Source organism: Crocuta crocuta, unplaced genomic scaffold (genome assembly GCF_008692635.1).
Source record: "Crocuta crocuta isolate KB4526 unplaced genomic scaffold, BGI_CrCroc_1.0 scaffold95, whole genome shotgun sequence".
Lineage (NCBI taxonomy): Eukaryota > Metazoa > Chordata > Mammalia > Carnivora > Hyaenidae > Crocuta > Crocuta crocuta.
In genome coordinates, this window is record NW_027530971.1 from 9843434 (window position 1) to 9857310 (window position 13877).

The following is a 13877-nucleotide window of genomic DNA, read 5'->3' on the forward strand; positions in this document are numbered from 1 at the left end:
AGAGGGGGAAAGAAAGGGGGGAGGGAGAAAAAAAGGAAGGGAGGGAAGGAGGGAGGAAGGGAAGGAGGGGGGGAGGGAGGGAAGGAGAGGGAGGGGAAGAAGAAGGGAGGGCGGGAGGGAGAGAAAAAAAGCAGAGAAAGAGAAGAAGGGAAGTGGTAGAGGGACAGAAAGGAGGAGACTGAAGAGAAGAAAAAAGGGCTGAGGAAGTTTCGCACTGGGAAGAAAAGGTCAGTACAGGGAGGGACAAGAAGTGTCAGTGTCAGGCCTGTCCTGGCTTCTTTCCCTGGTGTGTCCTGGATCAACCTTGGGCCTCAGCCTCAGTTCACACTGGTCCAGGGGCTGTGGCCCAGGGCCCCGGTTGGCATGGAAGGCTGCTTCTGTGCCTATCTCTTTTCTCCTAAATGCTCCAAGTCCCCCGGAAGCTGGGCCCGGTCATGTTGGGGACCTGGCTCTGGAGGCCCACAGGTTTACTGATACCGCAAGATGGAAGAAGTATGGGGCCTAAAGCTGAATGAAGCTCTTCCACCTGACTCAGAGCCTCCCCTCTCCAATCAGCAGGGGCTTGAGTCCCTCTCTGCTCGCCTCCATTCTCTCTTGAGGCACACAGCCTGCCAGTTCATGAACTGGTCCTTTGGGTTGGCCTCGCTCAGTCCCTCTCCTACAAGTGGAGACACGGAGGCCTCCAAGGGGAAAATCCTTGCCACGGCCTCACAGTTGCTTCGAGCCAGAAGAGAGATGACCCTGGGGTCCCTCGCCTCCCATCATCTGGGCCAGCACTTTTGGAAGTCAGCCTTAGAGGGCTCCTGATGGCTTTCATGCTGTTTCCAGTAAAGTCTGTGCTGATTCTTGGCACAAAGAGAGGAAATGAAGAGGGTAGGGTAGGAATGTAAATAAAGGGAAACTTTGGGATTTCATCTAATATATAATTAGAGTATCCATGGCGGTGGCCTTGGCTGCTTCTGCGATGTACTGCCCAGGCTGTGCCCAGGCAGGGGTGGTGTCCTAGGGCTAATGGGGGCCCAGCAATGCTCCGCCCAAGGCTCCAGTCCCCCTGGGCTTTTGTAATAGCATCTTTGGGCCAGAAAGCCAGGACTTGTTTGCAGAAACACATCGCAATCTGGAGATACGGGGAAGCAACATCTCACATCTCTCAGCACATGAGAGCTGGGGATCCTGGGTGTTGCAAAAATGGCACTTGGAGTGCATTGCTAGGAGAAGCAGACATCTTTGCATAGACTCTGAGCTCAGCAGTTGGCGTGGCAGGGCCGGGACTGCTGGAGGAGATTTGGAGTTCAGTGGTAGTGGCCAGGGAGCTCGTGGTGCCAGGACCTAAATATGAGTCCATATTGTTTCCAACTCATCTGGGCCCACACGGCTCTTTGGACAAAAGACCCCTCTAAGCAGATTCTACTCCCTGACCCTCACCATCAATACATGTCTCATTCTTCTCGTCATCAAGGGTGGTCATTTCAAGTTCAGGCTCTAGAAATAAATGAGCTGAGTTCAAAGCTTGGCTTCTCCTCTTAGTAGCTTTGAGGCTTTGGTCAAGTTATCTAAACTCTCTTTGCCTTAGGAGTCTAATCTGTTGAATAAGAAGACTAGTAATTGCCTTAGAGAGTTGTTTTGAGTATTAAATTAGATAAGGTGGGTAAGTAGGGAGGCAGGCAGACAGACAAATCTCCAGGTAGATACAGAGACATGGAGATATGGTACTAGACCACAGCGTGGCACACAGTGGGGTCATCTGAGTATTCGGTAAGAAAGGGAGTTAGAGGTTGTGAATGAGTGAAGGGGAAAAGTCAGTGTCTCCAGAGTGACGCAATGGCTTGGAAATTTATTCAAATCATTTAACAACTATTTACTGGATTCTTTACTGGCATCAGTCACTGTTCTAGGCACCAGGGATATGGGATAAAAAGGCAGACACAGATCCTGCTCTATGCAGCTGACAGGTGAGAAAAGACAGACAACAAACAAGAGAGCAGATACTCAGCCATTACAGCTTTAGTGAGCAGTGTGGCTTTGTGTGTCTCTGTGTGTGGCACGCAGGATCCACGGCGGTTAACATGGCCAAGGAAGGCCCTTCTTGGGATGTGATATGTAATTAAAAACATTAAGGAGAACAAGGAGCCATCATGGGAACAATCACAGGAAAAGCTCAGAGAAATCCATCCTGGGGAAAGGGTAGGGGAGAGGCAAAGACCTTGAGGAAGGGGAAAAAGCGCTACATTCTAGCAAGAGTGCATGGGGATGGGGAGTAAAGGGCCGGTGTCTGAGATAAGGGCTTACTTTGCTCTCCCACTGGAAGGCTGTGAACAGGATGGTGTCAAAGTGGCAACCCCAGGCTGGATTGCTTGGGTGAAGACTGCTACCCCAGAGAGTAATGACCATGAGTAATGTCCTCCACCCCCAGCCATTTATTAAGTACTGACAGTGAGCTAGACACTGTCTGGTGGTCTTTACATGTTTCAGTGCATCAAATCCTCACGATCCTATGAAAAAGGTCCTATTTTGATTCCATTTTACAGATGAAAAGCTGTACCTCAAAGAGGTTAAGAAATTTGCCCAAGTCCACGCTTGTGCGTAGGTGTTGGTGTGGAGGTCAAAACTTCCCTCTGTCTGATCCCAAAGGCCCAATTTTAAACTGTGAATGTGAGGTGGTGGGGGGAAGGGGTACATGGATTCACAGTGTCTCCTCCTTTCCCCATAGCTGACCTATGACCATGAAATCATCAGGAAAACCCTGCGTGAGCACATGACCTTGTGAAAAATTCAAAGTGCTTTCTCATCTGCCACTCACTTTAATCTTTGTGACCATGGGATAGAACTAATTATCTCCCATTTATGGATCAATCAGCTCCATTTCATGGATGAGAAGGATGAGTGTGAAGAACCTTCCCCGGGGGAAGGGTCTGCAGGCTGAAGGATCCAGCCCAGTGTGCCTGCTGCTCAAACAGGGTTGCCGTAGTTCTCTCGCACTCCTAACTCTGACAAGTCTATATGTGCGATGCATAAGGACAGGGATGGCAATGGGGTGAGGAGAGGGGAGGGTGGGTGTTAGAGTCAGCCTGCGTATAAATCTCAGCTCTTTCTCTCATTATCATGTAATTTTGGGCAAAAGTACCCGTTTAAGCTCCAGTCTTCCCATCTATGAAATAGGAGGTGATGGCGATCCCAGATCCACAGGTTATGGTGAGGATTAAATGAGATAGCACATGCAACATCATCCTTAGCATGGTTTGTGGCACATAGGGAATGCTCGGTCAACTATTACTATCCCTGCTACCGCTACTATCCAGGAAGTACTAGAGGCACCGAGAATCAGGAGTTTGGTGTAGTCTTTACCCCTACCTCAGTGTGCAAGTCTTACAGCACAGAATTTAACCTTTCCATTTCACAGATGAGAACATCAAGGCGGAGGGGGAAGAAGTAGCACTGGGTCTCACTGGGAGCAAGTGTGGGAACTGATGTCTGACCCCTGACCTCAGCATTTCTTCACAATGCTGTCCCTTCTCTAGGGCCCTGGTTTTCCTTTTACTTCTCTCCTCCAACTCCACCCACCCAAGAAGGAACCCCTCCCCTCCCCCAAGCCTCTGGTCCCACCATGGATGTTGGCATGTGGTTGTAGTACCCAGGCTCCCTTGGCATTGTTTTCAGAGATCTGAGGCCAGGGAGGTGAAGGACGGGCCTGGGGCAAGCCTCTGAATGTGTGGGAATGAGCCCCCCTCCCCAGGAATTGGGCCTGGCTGCCACCGCATGTTTGCTCAGGACCCTTTGGCAGTCATCCATGATTTGAGAAAGGCAAAGCAGCCAAGACAAGACAGAGGCTAATTACCTTGGGTAATAGGAAATTGGGGAGCAGTGGCAAGAAGGGTGTCTAGGCCTCTGGCCAGGCAAGGGCAGGGAAGACCACGGATGCCTAGCCTGGCCTGACCCATCCACCGTGAGTACAGATTCCATCTCAGGGTCACTCTCCAGCACCAACAACCCAAGGGTGCCGGAGTTGGCCACACTGTCAGACCTTCTGGGGACCCTCTCCTCTGCTGCTCTTTGTTTGTTTTCATTCAAAAGCAAAACAAATGAAACAAACAAGGAAATTCAATTTAGAGAGGGCCCAAATGCTGATGTTTCTGTTTTGCTGCACCAGGGTGAGCTTAGGACAGAAAATCAGCCTTGACTTTCCCTCCCCCAATTGGTCTCAACCCTGTGGTGCTGTGTAAAACCACATGGATGAAGGGACTGCAAAGTACTTTGCTTTGCTCGGTGGAGTGAAGAGAGGGAGTGGGGATTCAGAGAGAGAGAGAGAGAGAGGATCCCTCACTCAAATAAGAAACAGGATAGAGAAACTGAGATACACACACAGCAACAGAAGAGAGTAACAAAGAGAAAGGCAATGTCAGAAGGACTGGGAAAATGACAGACAGAGACAGCAAGCTATGAATTACTTAAACAGAGAATGAATGAAAGGCATGAGAGATGAACAGAGACATTAGGAGACCCTGTGGGGTAAAACAAAAGTGAGAGAAGCAGAAAATTAGGAAGGGTAGGAGCTCAGGAGGAGAAGGGAGAGAAGGAGAAGAAATCTTGTGGCAAAAGTATGCATTCTCTGAACTCTTAAGCTGGGGTGGATCTAACACACCTTCACTTGGAAGGTGCCAGAACTGCAGAACAAGGAGGGGACATGAACATTTAGCCCCAGGTCCCAGAGATGGAAGTGGTGGTAGTGAGATGTGAACTCAGTCTTCCTGCCTGAGAGACTGGCCCTCTCCACCTGAATCCTATTATACCTCTGGCAGTGTGGATGGGGATTTGGTGCAGTGTGCTTAATTAAAACTCAGGGGTCTGGGCCCATGCTCTCTTTTCACCCCATTTCATTCCCAAAGGATCCCAGATGGTCATTTTTACCAGGACCAGGGGCAGCCCAACATGCTCCATAGGAAATGGCTCCTCCCTGGATGTCCTTGGAAGAGACACAGACACTCAGTGACGGGGTCAAGAAGAACGAAGCAGTAACTATATGCAGGGCATTCTGGTAAACCCTGTCTGTGGAGTTTGTCACCTACTGCTCTTCCTTCTAACCCCATGATAGGAGAACAATTACCAGCTCCCTGTTTCCAGAGGAAGACACTGTTGCATAGAGCTGTGAGAAATGACTGTCCCCAGGGCAGGTCAGGAGTACAGGGCAGAATCAGGATTTGCACCTAGCGGAGTCTGTCCCCAAAGCCCTCGCTCTTCCTACTGACAGACACAGCCTTTTTGACCCAAGAGTAGGAAAACTGATTTTGGTAGGAATGAGCATGCAGAAAATGAGAAGTCCCAAGAACTGACAATGGAACTATTTTAAAACTCAAGAGTGAGTTGGTTAGACTCCATGGAAGAAGAGCCACCAGAAGGGTGGGAGATGGGTCCAAACCACACCCTGGGTTCCTTGTTCAAGCAGCCCAGATTCCACACCATTCATAAAATCAGTTTCGGGGCACCTGGGTGGCTTAGTCAGGTAAGCATCTGACTTGGGCTCAGGTCAGGATCTCACAGCTTGTGCATTCAAGCCCCGCATCAGGTTCTGTGCTGACAGCTCAGAGCCTGGAGCCTGCTTCAGATTCTATGCCTCTGTCTCTCTATGCCCCTTCCCCACACTTGCTTGCTCGCTCTCCCTCTCTCTCTCTCTCAAAAATAAAAAAAAACATTAAAAACTTCTAAACAAAATAGAAATAATAAAAATCAGTTTCAAAAATAAAAGAAAGAAGTGTTCAGAGTTAGGAATGACACATTCATGACAAACACATTTCCAGGACAGAAGAAGAAGGGTTGGTCCCACTTAAAGACGTGGCAAGGGGGTCGTGGGTGTTCAGCAGTAAGGAAAAGAAGAAGTGAGGGAAAACCACCATCACCTTTCAAGGATTTGACTGATTTGTCAGCTCTCAAGATTAATTGCTTTTAGGGTTCCATAAGACATTTCATTGCTCTCTACCTAATGGGCCTAGAGGATTCCAGACTGGCTAATGCCCAGACTCCACAGTGTCACCCTGAGACAGCGTTACTACTTTTATCTCACTGGATAGGAACCACACTCTCTGCTAGGTGCTATCCCTGTAGTTGGTGAATGGAGTGGGAGGGGATTAAAATTAACCATTAGCCCAACAAGGAAAACAAGAACAACAGTGATAACAGCTCACACTTATACTCTTACTGGGAACTTGTCACCAAGTGGAGAGCTTTTGTGCAGTATCTTATCAAATCCACTTCAGGTCCCAGTGAGTCAGGCATTGTTATTATCTACATTTTCACAGAGGAGGACATGGGAGTTCCGAAGGTTGAGAGGCTCACTCAGTGTCACACAGCTGGTAAGGGCAGGGTAGAGATGTGAACCCAGATCTGTTTGCCTCGAGTCTATGCCCTTCATGAGGGGTAAAGGGATCAGAAGCCAGCCATCATGAAATTTTCAAAAATGTTACTTTCTTCATATCATCACAGTTTTTAGAGTTGGAAAAGGCCTCGGAGCCCTTAATCTAGTCACAGACTTGTCTTTAATAGATGCTATGGTCCTAAAGACCAAGAGGTTGGTGTCAGCACTTATTGATTAAGAGGCTGTGGAGTCACACTCTTAAGATCTGGATCCGAAGTCGTCACTTAAGGCTTGAGGCAAATGCTACTTCCTCTGGCAAGTTTGCCAAGATGTCCCACCAGAAGAAATCTAATAGCCTATTGTACTTTGGGACTCACTGTCCCCAGTTGATTTTGCCATTCTGTATAAAATAAAACTTGGATCTCAACATCTACCAGATACACTGTGGAAGAGCCAGGGTCAGAGGCCCAATATCTAGCTTACAGTGATATTCCTGAGTCTGGTGCATGACTGTGTTGGGTGTTCCCAGTGAGCCTGGGAACATGTTGGATATTCAAAAGAGTGCCATGGTCTTTAGAAAATCCATGACCTTCCACAGGAAGTGGGTATGGGATATGGTTTGGAGGTGAAGGATTTTCGCATTGTGGAGGGATTAATACTTACTGAGCAGATACATGCTGTGTGCCAGGGTGTTTTTTGTTTAATTGTCATGTGACTCTGCAAACTAGGCCTTATTGATAGATACTGTTTTACTGAGGCTTATAGGGGTAAAGGAACTTCTTTAAGGTGACCTAACTAAACATTTCAAAGCCAGATCTGAATCCATGGTCTATGGCCTTCATAACACCATTAAGTTTTAGGTTATTTGAGAATAGAGCCCTTGTTTAGTCACATTCATACCTGCATTTCTTAGCTCAATACCATCATGGGAACTCTTCAGAAAATGTCTGAATAAGTAAATGAGTTATGAATGAAAAAAACGGAATGAATGAAAGAAGTGATGAATGCATAAGGGAATGAACAATGGACTCTAAGAGAGGATGAACAGATACATGGATGAATGAGATGGATGGATAGAGACAGGAAGAAGGGGGAGAGAAAGAGATGGTAGGAGGGATGGATTAATGATTGGGTAAATGGATGGATAAATGGATGGGTCACTGAGTAAATAAAAGAAAAACATAAATGATTTCAATAATTGGTGAACAATGCTCATCTTGTTAATAACTTCAACTCTCTAGCCTACTAAAGGATGTGGCCTATAGTTTCATACTTAGGGTTCATGAAGACAGCTCATCTCTTATACTTTATGTCACAGGTTTGGATGATGCATTCCCAAGGTGACAAATGCTCACTGAGGGTAGAACAAAAGAAAAACGACCCCTTTTCCCTCCGAGATTAACAGATGAGCCTCAGAATGACTTCCTTGTCTATCACTAGACATTTGGATGTAGTGACTCTAATGTACTTTGTGAAGGAGTGGTAATGGCCAATAAGAACAACGACAACAATATATATGTCATATATGTTGCATGTATACGTCCTTCAGATATACGAATCTAAGTATTTTTCAGAGGGGATGTCATGGAATTGAGAAAAGAACACCAGCAGAGACTCCTGTCCCAGCCCTCCTTGCTAACTTGCCACTTTTCCTCTCTGGGCTGCAGATTCTTCATCACTAGAAGAAATGCTTTTGTGTTCCTGGCCTCCCTGGGCCCTCTGGCAGTAACCCTGTGTGATTCTGTGGCTTGTTGTAGTCACACTTCTCCAATGGATACTTCCAAACCTCAGCATCTGAAGGTGCACACACAGGCTGTCTACAAAACATCTGGCTGGCCTGGACAGATTACTCATGCCTTGCCTCCCAGACTTGAAATCATCTGGTTTCACATTCCCCACGCACCCAGCACATCTTACTTGTAGAGACCGTCGGGCTCCAGACACTTGAAGATGACGGAGTAGATACTGACTTCAGGGACCTCTCCATGGCTTCGACCAGCTGCTACACAAGATGTGCCCAGGCCAGAGAGTAAGTCATCGGCAAAGCTCAGGAATTCTCCTGGAGGAAGACAAAGAAAGATGAGCTCCCCAGCTCAGGCCTTGGTGAGCAGACATTCTTGCTGCTGTCCAAACCCAAGAAATGTCTGGATACCGTTATCAGGAGGATTAGTGGACAAAACAAGCATAGCATATGAATGACACAGATTAGTACCTAGCCCTAATGACTCTGTTTAAATTTATGCCTGAATTTTCCCAACTGTTGAGTGGGCATACTAATATCTGCCTTTGTAAATTGTAGCAATGCTCAGATGAGGTAAATTATTGTGTAATAAAAATATACGAAAAGGCAAAAGGTGCATTGTGCTTTCTGTCCAAACTAACTATTCTGGTCTTCTTACTGCCACTAACTTCCTCCCAACTACTTGAGTGAGACCCTTCCTTCTTGGAACTGTGTTCTCCTTGCTGGTATAACAAAGGAATTGGACCAAAGACGTAAGATAGGTTTCCTATCACAGGGTCACTCTTTTGCATGAAGTAGAGTCACAAAGTGTCCTGGCTCTGGATTCTGGACTCATGAAGTGGCTCATGGATTCATGAGGTGTTACTTTGGTTCTGGATTCATGAAGTGTTATATTGAGATGGACAGAGACCTGGTCCAACTAAGGGGAAAAAGGTTCCATGACTGGTAAGCAATGACCATGGGACAGGAAGAGACAGTGGAAGAACAGGTGCCTCGAACTCCATGTCAATCTAGCCACTGGATTTTAGGAAGTGGCTGAAGTTTTGTAGAAATAAGCCAAACTAAAAAGAATAACTGGACATTTAAAATCTTGGGTTCTACTTTTAGCTCTGTTAAGAATTTGCTGGATGGGGATGCCTGGATGGCTCAGTCGGTTAAGCGTCTGACTTCACCTCAGGTCATGATCTCATGGTTCGTGGGTTCGAGCCCTGTGTCAGACTCTGCTGACAGCTAGCTCAGAGCCTGGAGCCTGCTTCAGATTCTGTATCTCCCTCTCTCTCTGACCCTCCCCTGCTCACGCTGTCTCTCTCTCTCAGAAATAAATAAAACATTAAAAAAAATGTTTTTAAAAGAATTTGCTGGATGGTTTTGGGCAACCAAATTCCCATCTCTGAGCCTTAGTTTTGTCTTCTGTAGTGTGAAAGTGGTAGGATCACTATCAGAGCTTTTGGAAAAAGGAAATAAAAACATAGATGTGCACAAAGATTAAGATATATGGATAAACATTACAGTACCATTTAAACTGGGACGAATTTAGAAACAGCTAAATATTCAATGATATAGAAATAGCAGTATCATTTATAGTTCAGTGATGCAATGGAACATTTTTTAGCCATCAAAAACAAGATTGTGGAAGACTATGAAGTTATATGAAAAGATATTAGGTTAAAAGACAGGTTACACTATTACAGAATAATCTAATTTTTGGTGGAAATTTTACATGTTTATCTATTTAGAAAGGGAAGGAAGAAATTATAACAAATGCACAATAGTGGCTTTGTCTGGAAAGTCAGATCATGGGTATTTTTCTCTTTTATTTTTGCTTATCTCTTTTTTTATATCATCTATAATGGACATGTATTAGCTTTGTTACAAAGAAAAAAATCAATAAAAAAATTACTTAAAAATAGATAAAATAAATGAACCAGACTAAATGGCCTTTTAAGTTCCCTTCCAATTCTAAAATTGGATGCTTTAGGAGCAAAACAAGCATGTGGGTTATTTTATACCACACAGTATGGGATGATATGAAGCCTCTTTACTGTTCATTCCTTCTCCTTCTTGTCTGAGGTGGAATGCCTCACACTCTCTACTCACTTATTCTTAATAATGACAAGAGGAAGATGTCCATTCAACTAAATCCTCTCTACTTGAATTTAGGGACAATCCAATATATTGGAACCATCATGGAACAGTAATATTGGCCAAACGCCTGAGAAGACTGTGACCCAAGGAGATCACAGGGCTCTTCTCTACTAGGGAACTGGTAAACCCGGATATATAGATCATATCCTGTTAGTGTTCCAAAGAAAAGTTTCACTCTTCACTCACAAGTGAATGATGAAACACTTGTCTGACTAAACTGTATGGAAAGCCCTAGGATTTCAGGTAAACAACTGTTTGATAAAGTATTTGGCTCTATGGTCGAAAATAGCAGATCTTATTATAGTGTTCTTTGTTTTCTACTTTTTACAAAGACAACTACAGCTCATAGACTTGCTACGTAGGTGCTGGAGGAAAGCATCTGAACAAGGCTGATGTCAGCGACATGCAAGTTCCCCTGCTATTGTCAGACAGACTTGGGACTGGATTCTATTTCCATCATTTACTGTAAGTCTCTTAACCTTTCAAAGTCTCAGTTTTTCTTTCTGTAATATGGGGTCAGTAACTCCAGTTTGGAGTCCAGAATGAAATGCAGAGTCTAAGAAGCAATTCTTAGACCAGCAGTCTTCTAGAATCAGCAGTTCTACTGGAAAATGAAAAGGTAAATGAACGCTTTATACATCAAGGATGTTGGCATCCCCTATTTCTTTCACAGGCTTCTCTGTCAGCTTCTTCCATAGTAAAATCATAAACAGACAATGTCTCTCTTCTAATAGGTACCAAAGCAGAGCAACATATAGGGTGAAAAATGAAGGACAGGGGAAAAAACATGGAATTACTCACTGGAGTAAGGGCTTTGTTTCTCGTGGTTTCTTAGGATTTCAACTTTGGCAGCATACGTTTGTTTTCTCTGAGCTTGGATCTGTCTGTCTGCTTCTCAATTTGTTTCTAGATAGCCATTGAAAGAGTTGGCCCTTCATGAGGGAATTCAGTATTCCTGTGGCCAGTTATTAACTGTCTTCAAGCCAAAATATGGCTGACATTCATTTACAAATAGGCATGGCTTCCCAGATGTTTCAGTGCATTTCAGAACAACTGGACCCTGGATAAAAGCCTTATGACATGCCTGACAGGTCAGTAAGACAGGCACACAGGTCTAAGGTTTACAGATTTAGTTCAAGGCAAGAAACTGGATAGCATGGATACAAAACTAGTCACATGGGGGACAATACTAGGATACACAGCATCAGGCGGTATTTGGGACTGTATAGACATGGTTGATGACCTTCACGTGGAAAGCATCAAAAGCAAGGGAAGTGATACAGTGCCAACTTTTTTTTGTCTCCTTTAATCGTCACAGCATCCAATCCTAAGGAGTTAAATGTTAGCATCTCTGTTGTAAAGCTGAGATTAAGCTCACAAATTTCAGGAGGGAAAGAGCTGAGATTTGAACCCGTATCCTTCTAACTCTGAAGCCGTACCTTTTCTTTTATACTATGCTGCCTCCTAGAGAAAGTTTAAAGACAAGTGTTTGAAAAGTGAGGTTTTCAATTCTGTTCAATTTGCAGTTGAATGTGTGTCCCTCTCTTAGCTTGGGGAATGAAACAATAAAAGAAATAGCCCCTGACCTTCTACAGTTTGTAGTCTGACAAGAGGAAGGTCTCTGAAAGACAAGAACAGACCCATAAAGTAAGTTGTAAGATTGCTTTTCTTGGCACTCTCTTCCAGGAGGCTTAAATGTAACCTAGATGGAGACAGGTGAATGAGGGGATCCTTCACTGTCCTTCCTCACCTAGTAGAGGGGGTCCTAAGAAAGATCTGGGGCCTTCTCTGTGCACAAATGCAAATCAGTGCAGGTCAACACATGCACTGGGGTTTCACAATACCCCAAGTCTGGCAGTGGAACCATTGAATACTACACACTGCATAATACTACAGTGCAATGGTTAAAAGGCTGGGCTCTGAATTTATACTGCCTAGGGTTAAATCCTGGTTCACCCCCACTTATAGTTTGCTTTGGATAAGTTCTTTGATGCTCTCCATCTATTTCCTCATATGTACAATGGATATAATCATAATATCTGACTTACAGTGCTGTGAATATCATATAAAATATTGCATATATTGCTTACAAATCAAATAGCACGGTGTTTATGAATACAATAAGGACTCCAAAATATGTTAACTCTTGCGTTAGTTATCGTTTTTCTTATTACTGTCATCCTAACAGAGGAGAAAGATAAAGTCCCTTAAAATTATTTTTTGTCCAATCTTTTATCCTGTCCTTTTCCAGGTGACAATTGATTATTAGAGAAGGAATGTATCATGTTGATGGCCATACACAAAGTGAGAGGTCCACTTGGAACAAACACTTCATCTCTTGACTCTTAAAGCCTATGGGGGAACTCCTATCATCCAGCCTATGAGATAAACCTGCTGAGTCCTCTAGACCTGCTCTTTAATTTCTGACCAACTGCATTCCACATGAACATGAGCTAGATTTACTATGTGCCAGGCACTGCGCTAGGCACACACTTCCACCCCATCTTCTTAAAACTTGGACTCCCTGAGGAAGATAAAAAGCACAGGAGAGACAGAAGTAGTTCAAGAGGTTTCCAATATGTACTGTATTCTAGCAGTGGTTTGCCCATCAGGATATGCAGAACTGCAGGGTTGAGAAGGAAAAGCAGGCACGGAGGGGGCCGAAGTCTGTCTCCTCTGTGCCCACACCACCCTTCAAGCCAGATTAATGCCAGTTTGATCTATTTTATATACTGATGGCCTATGTTTTATTTAAGTTGGGGAAAAACTGTTTTAAAAATATTGGCTTATAAGTTTTACTGCTTAAAATCTTTGAATCCCAAAACCCTGCCACATTCCCTGGTAGAAGAAATACAGAGGTTCAGGAATGTTGTACACCTCCCCCCGCCCACCCCTTCAAGGCTTCGCAGCCACTCCAGGGCCGAGTCCAGGATCAAACCTATTTGCTTCTGAGCTCCATGTGCCTCCTACTAGGAAACTCTGCTGAGGTTAGACAACCCCAGTCCCCTCCTCTCTGGTATGTTATGGCTGTGTGGCAGAACCTTCCTAGACCCGGGCTGCTGTCGCCACCGCCTAGCCCATGCCTCTCCAAGATTCTAACATTCTTTCTCTGTTTTTCTTTCCTTGAAAACAGATAGGGAGTTGGGAGTCGCTGCACAGGAATGTGCCTGTTCCCCATTAGGGCTCTTCTGGGGCTGTAACCCGAGTGGGCTTGGGCCAGACCCCCACACACTGCTTTATCCACTCAGACTCGAGCCTTACTCTCATTATGATCCACAGCGGAGGTCAATCACAATTCTGCCCAAGCTTCAGAACCAACCCAACAAAGCGCAGAGTAATTTTTCGGAAGGCCCCACCCCCTGCCTCAATCCCTTCTCCTTTTATCACTCCCTCAAATCCCCTGCCTCCTTCTTTCCCCCTTCTCTCCCCTTCTCCCCTCACCCCCTCACTTCTGATTGAGTTGAGGTCACAGTCAAAGCCGGCCACAAGAGCAAATTGAAAACAGGTTGGGGGGAAAAAAGCAGCAAAGAAATTCCAAAATGGAAGGGGCGGGAGTAGTGAGTTATTCAGCCCAGGTGGGGAGAAAGGTCCCCGCTCCGGCCTCTACACTCTTTTCAGGAAACGCCAAGGGGATTTGGAGGCAGC

The 13877-nt window shown here is 45.2% G+C and overlaps 1 protein-coding gene across 3 annotated transcripts in view; it reads right to left on the reverse strand.

Annotated features, from left to right (window-relative positions):
• The window catches only part of ASTN2 (astrotactin 2), an 881037-nt gene that overhangs the window by 47785 nt on the left and 819375 nt on the right, over window positions 1-13877 (reverse strand). For all 3 annotated transcript variants that reach the window (XM_077769932.1, XM_077769931.1, XM_077769933.1), the window contains one exon: window positions 8264-8405. In XM_077769932.1, the coding sequence (XP_077626058.1) occupies window positions 8264-8405 (142 nt within the window). The remainder of the gene's footprint in view (window positions 1-8263; window positions 8406-13877) is intronic.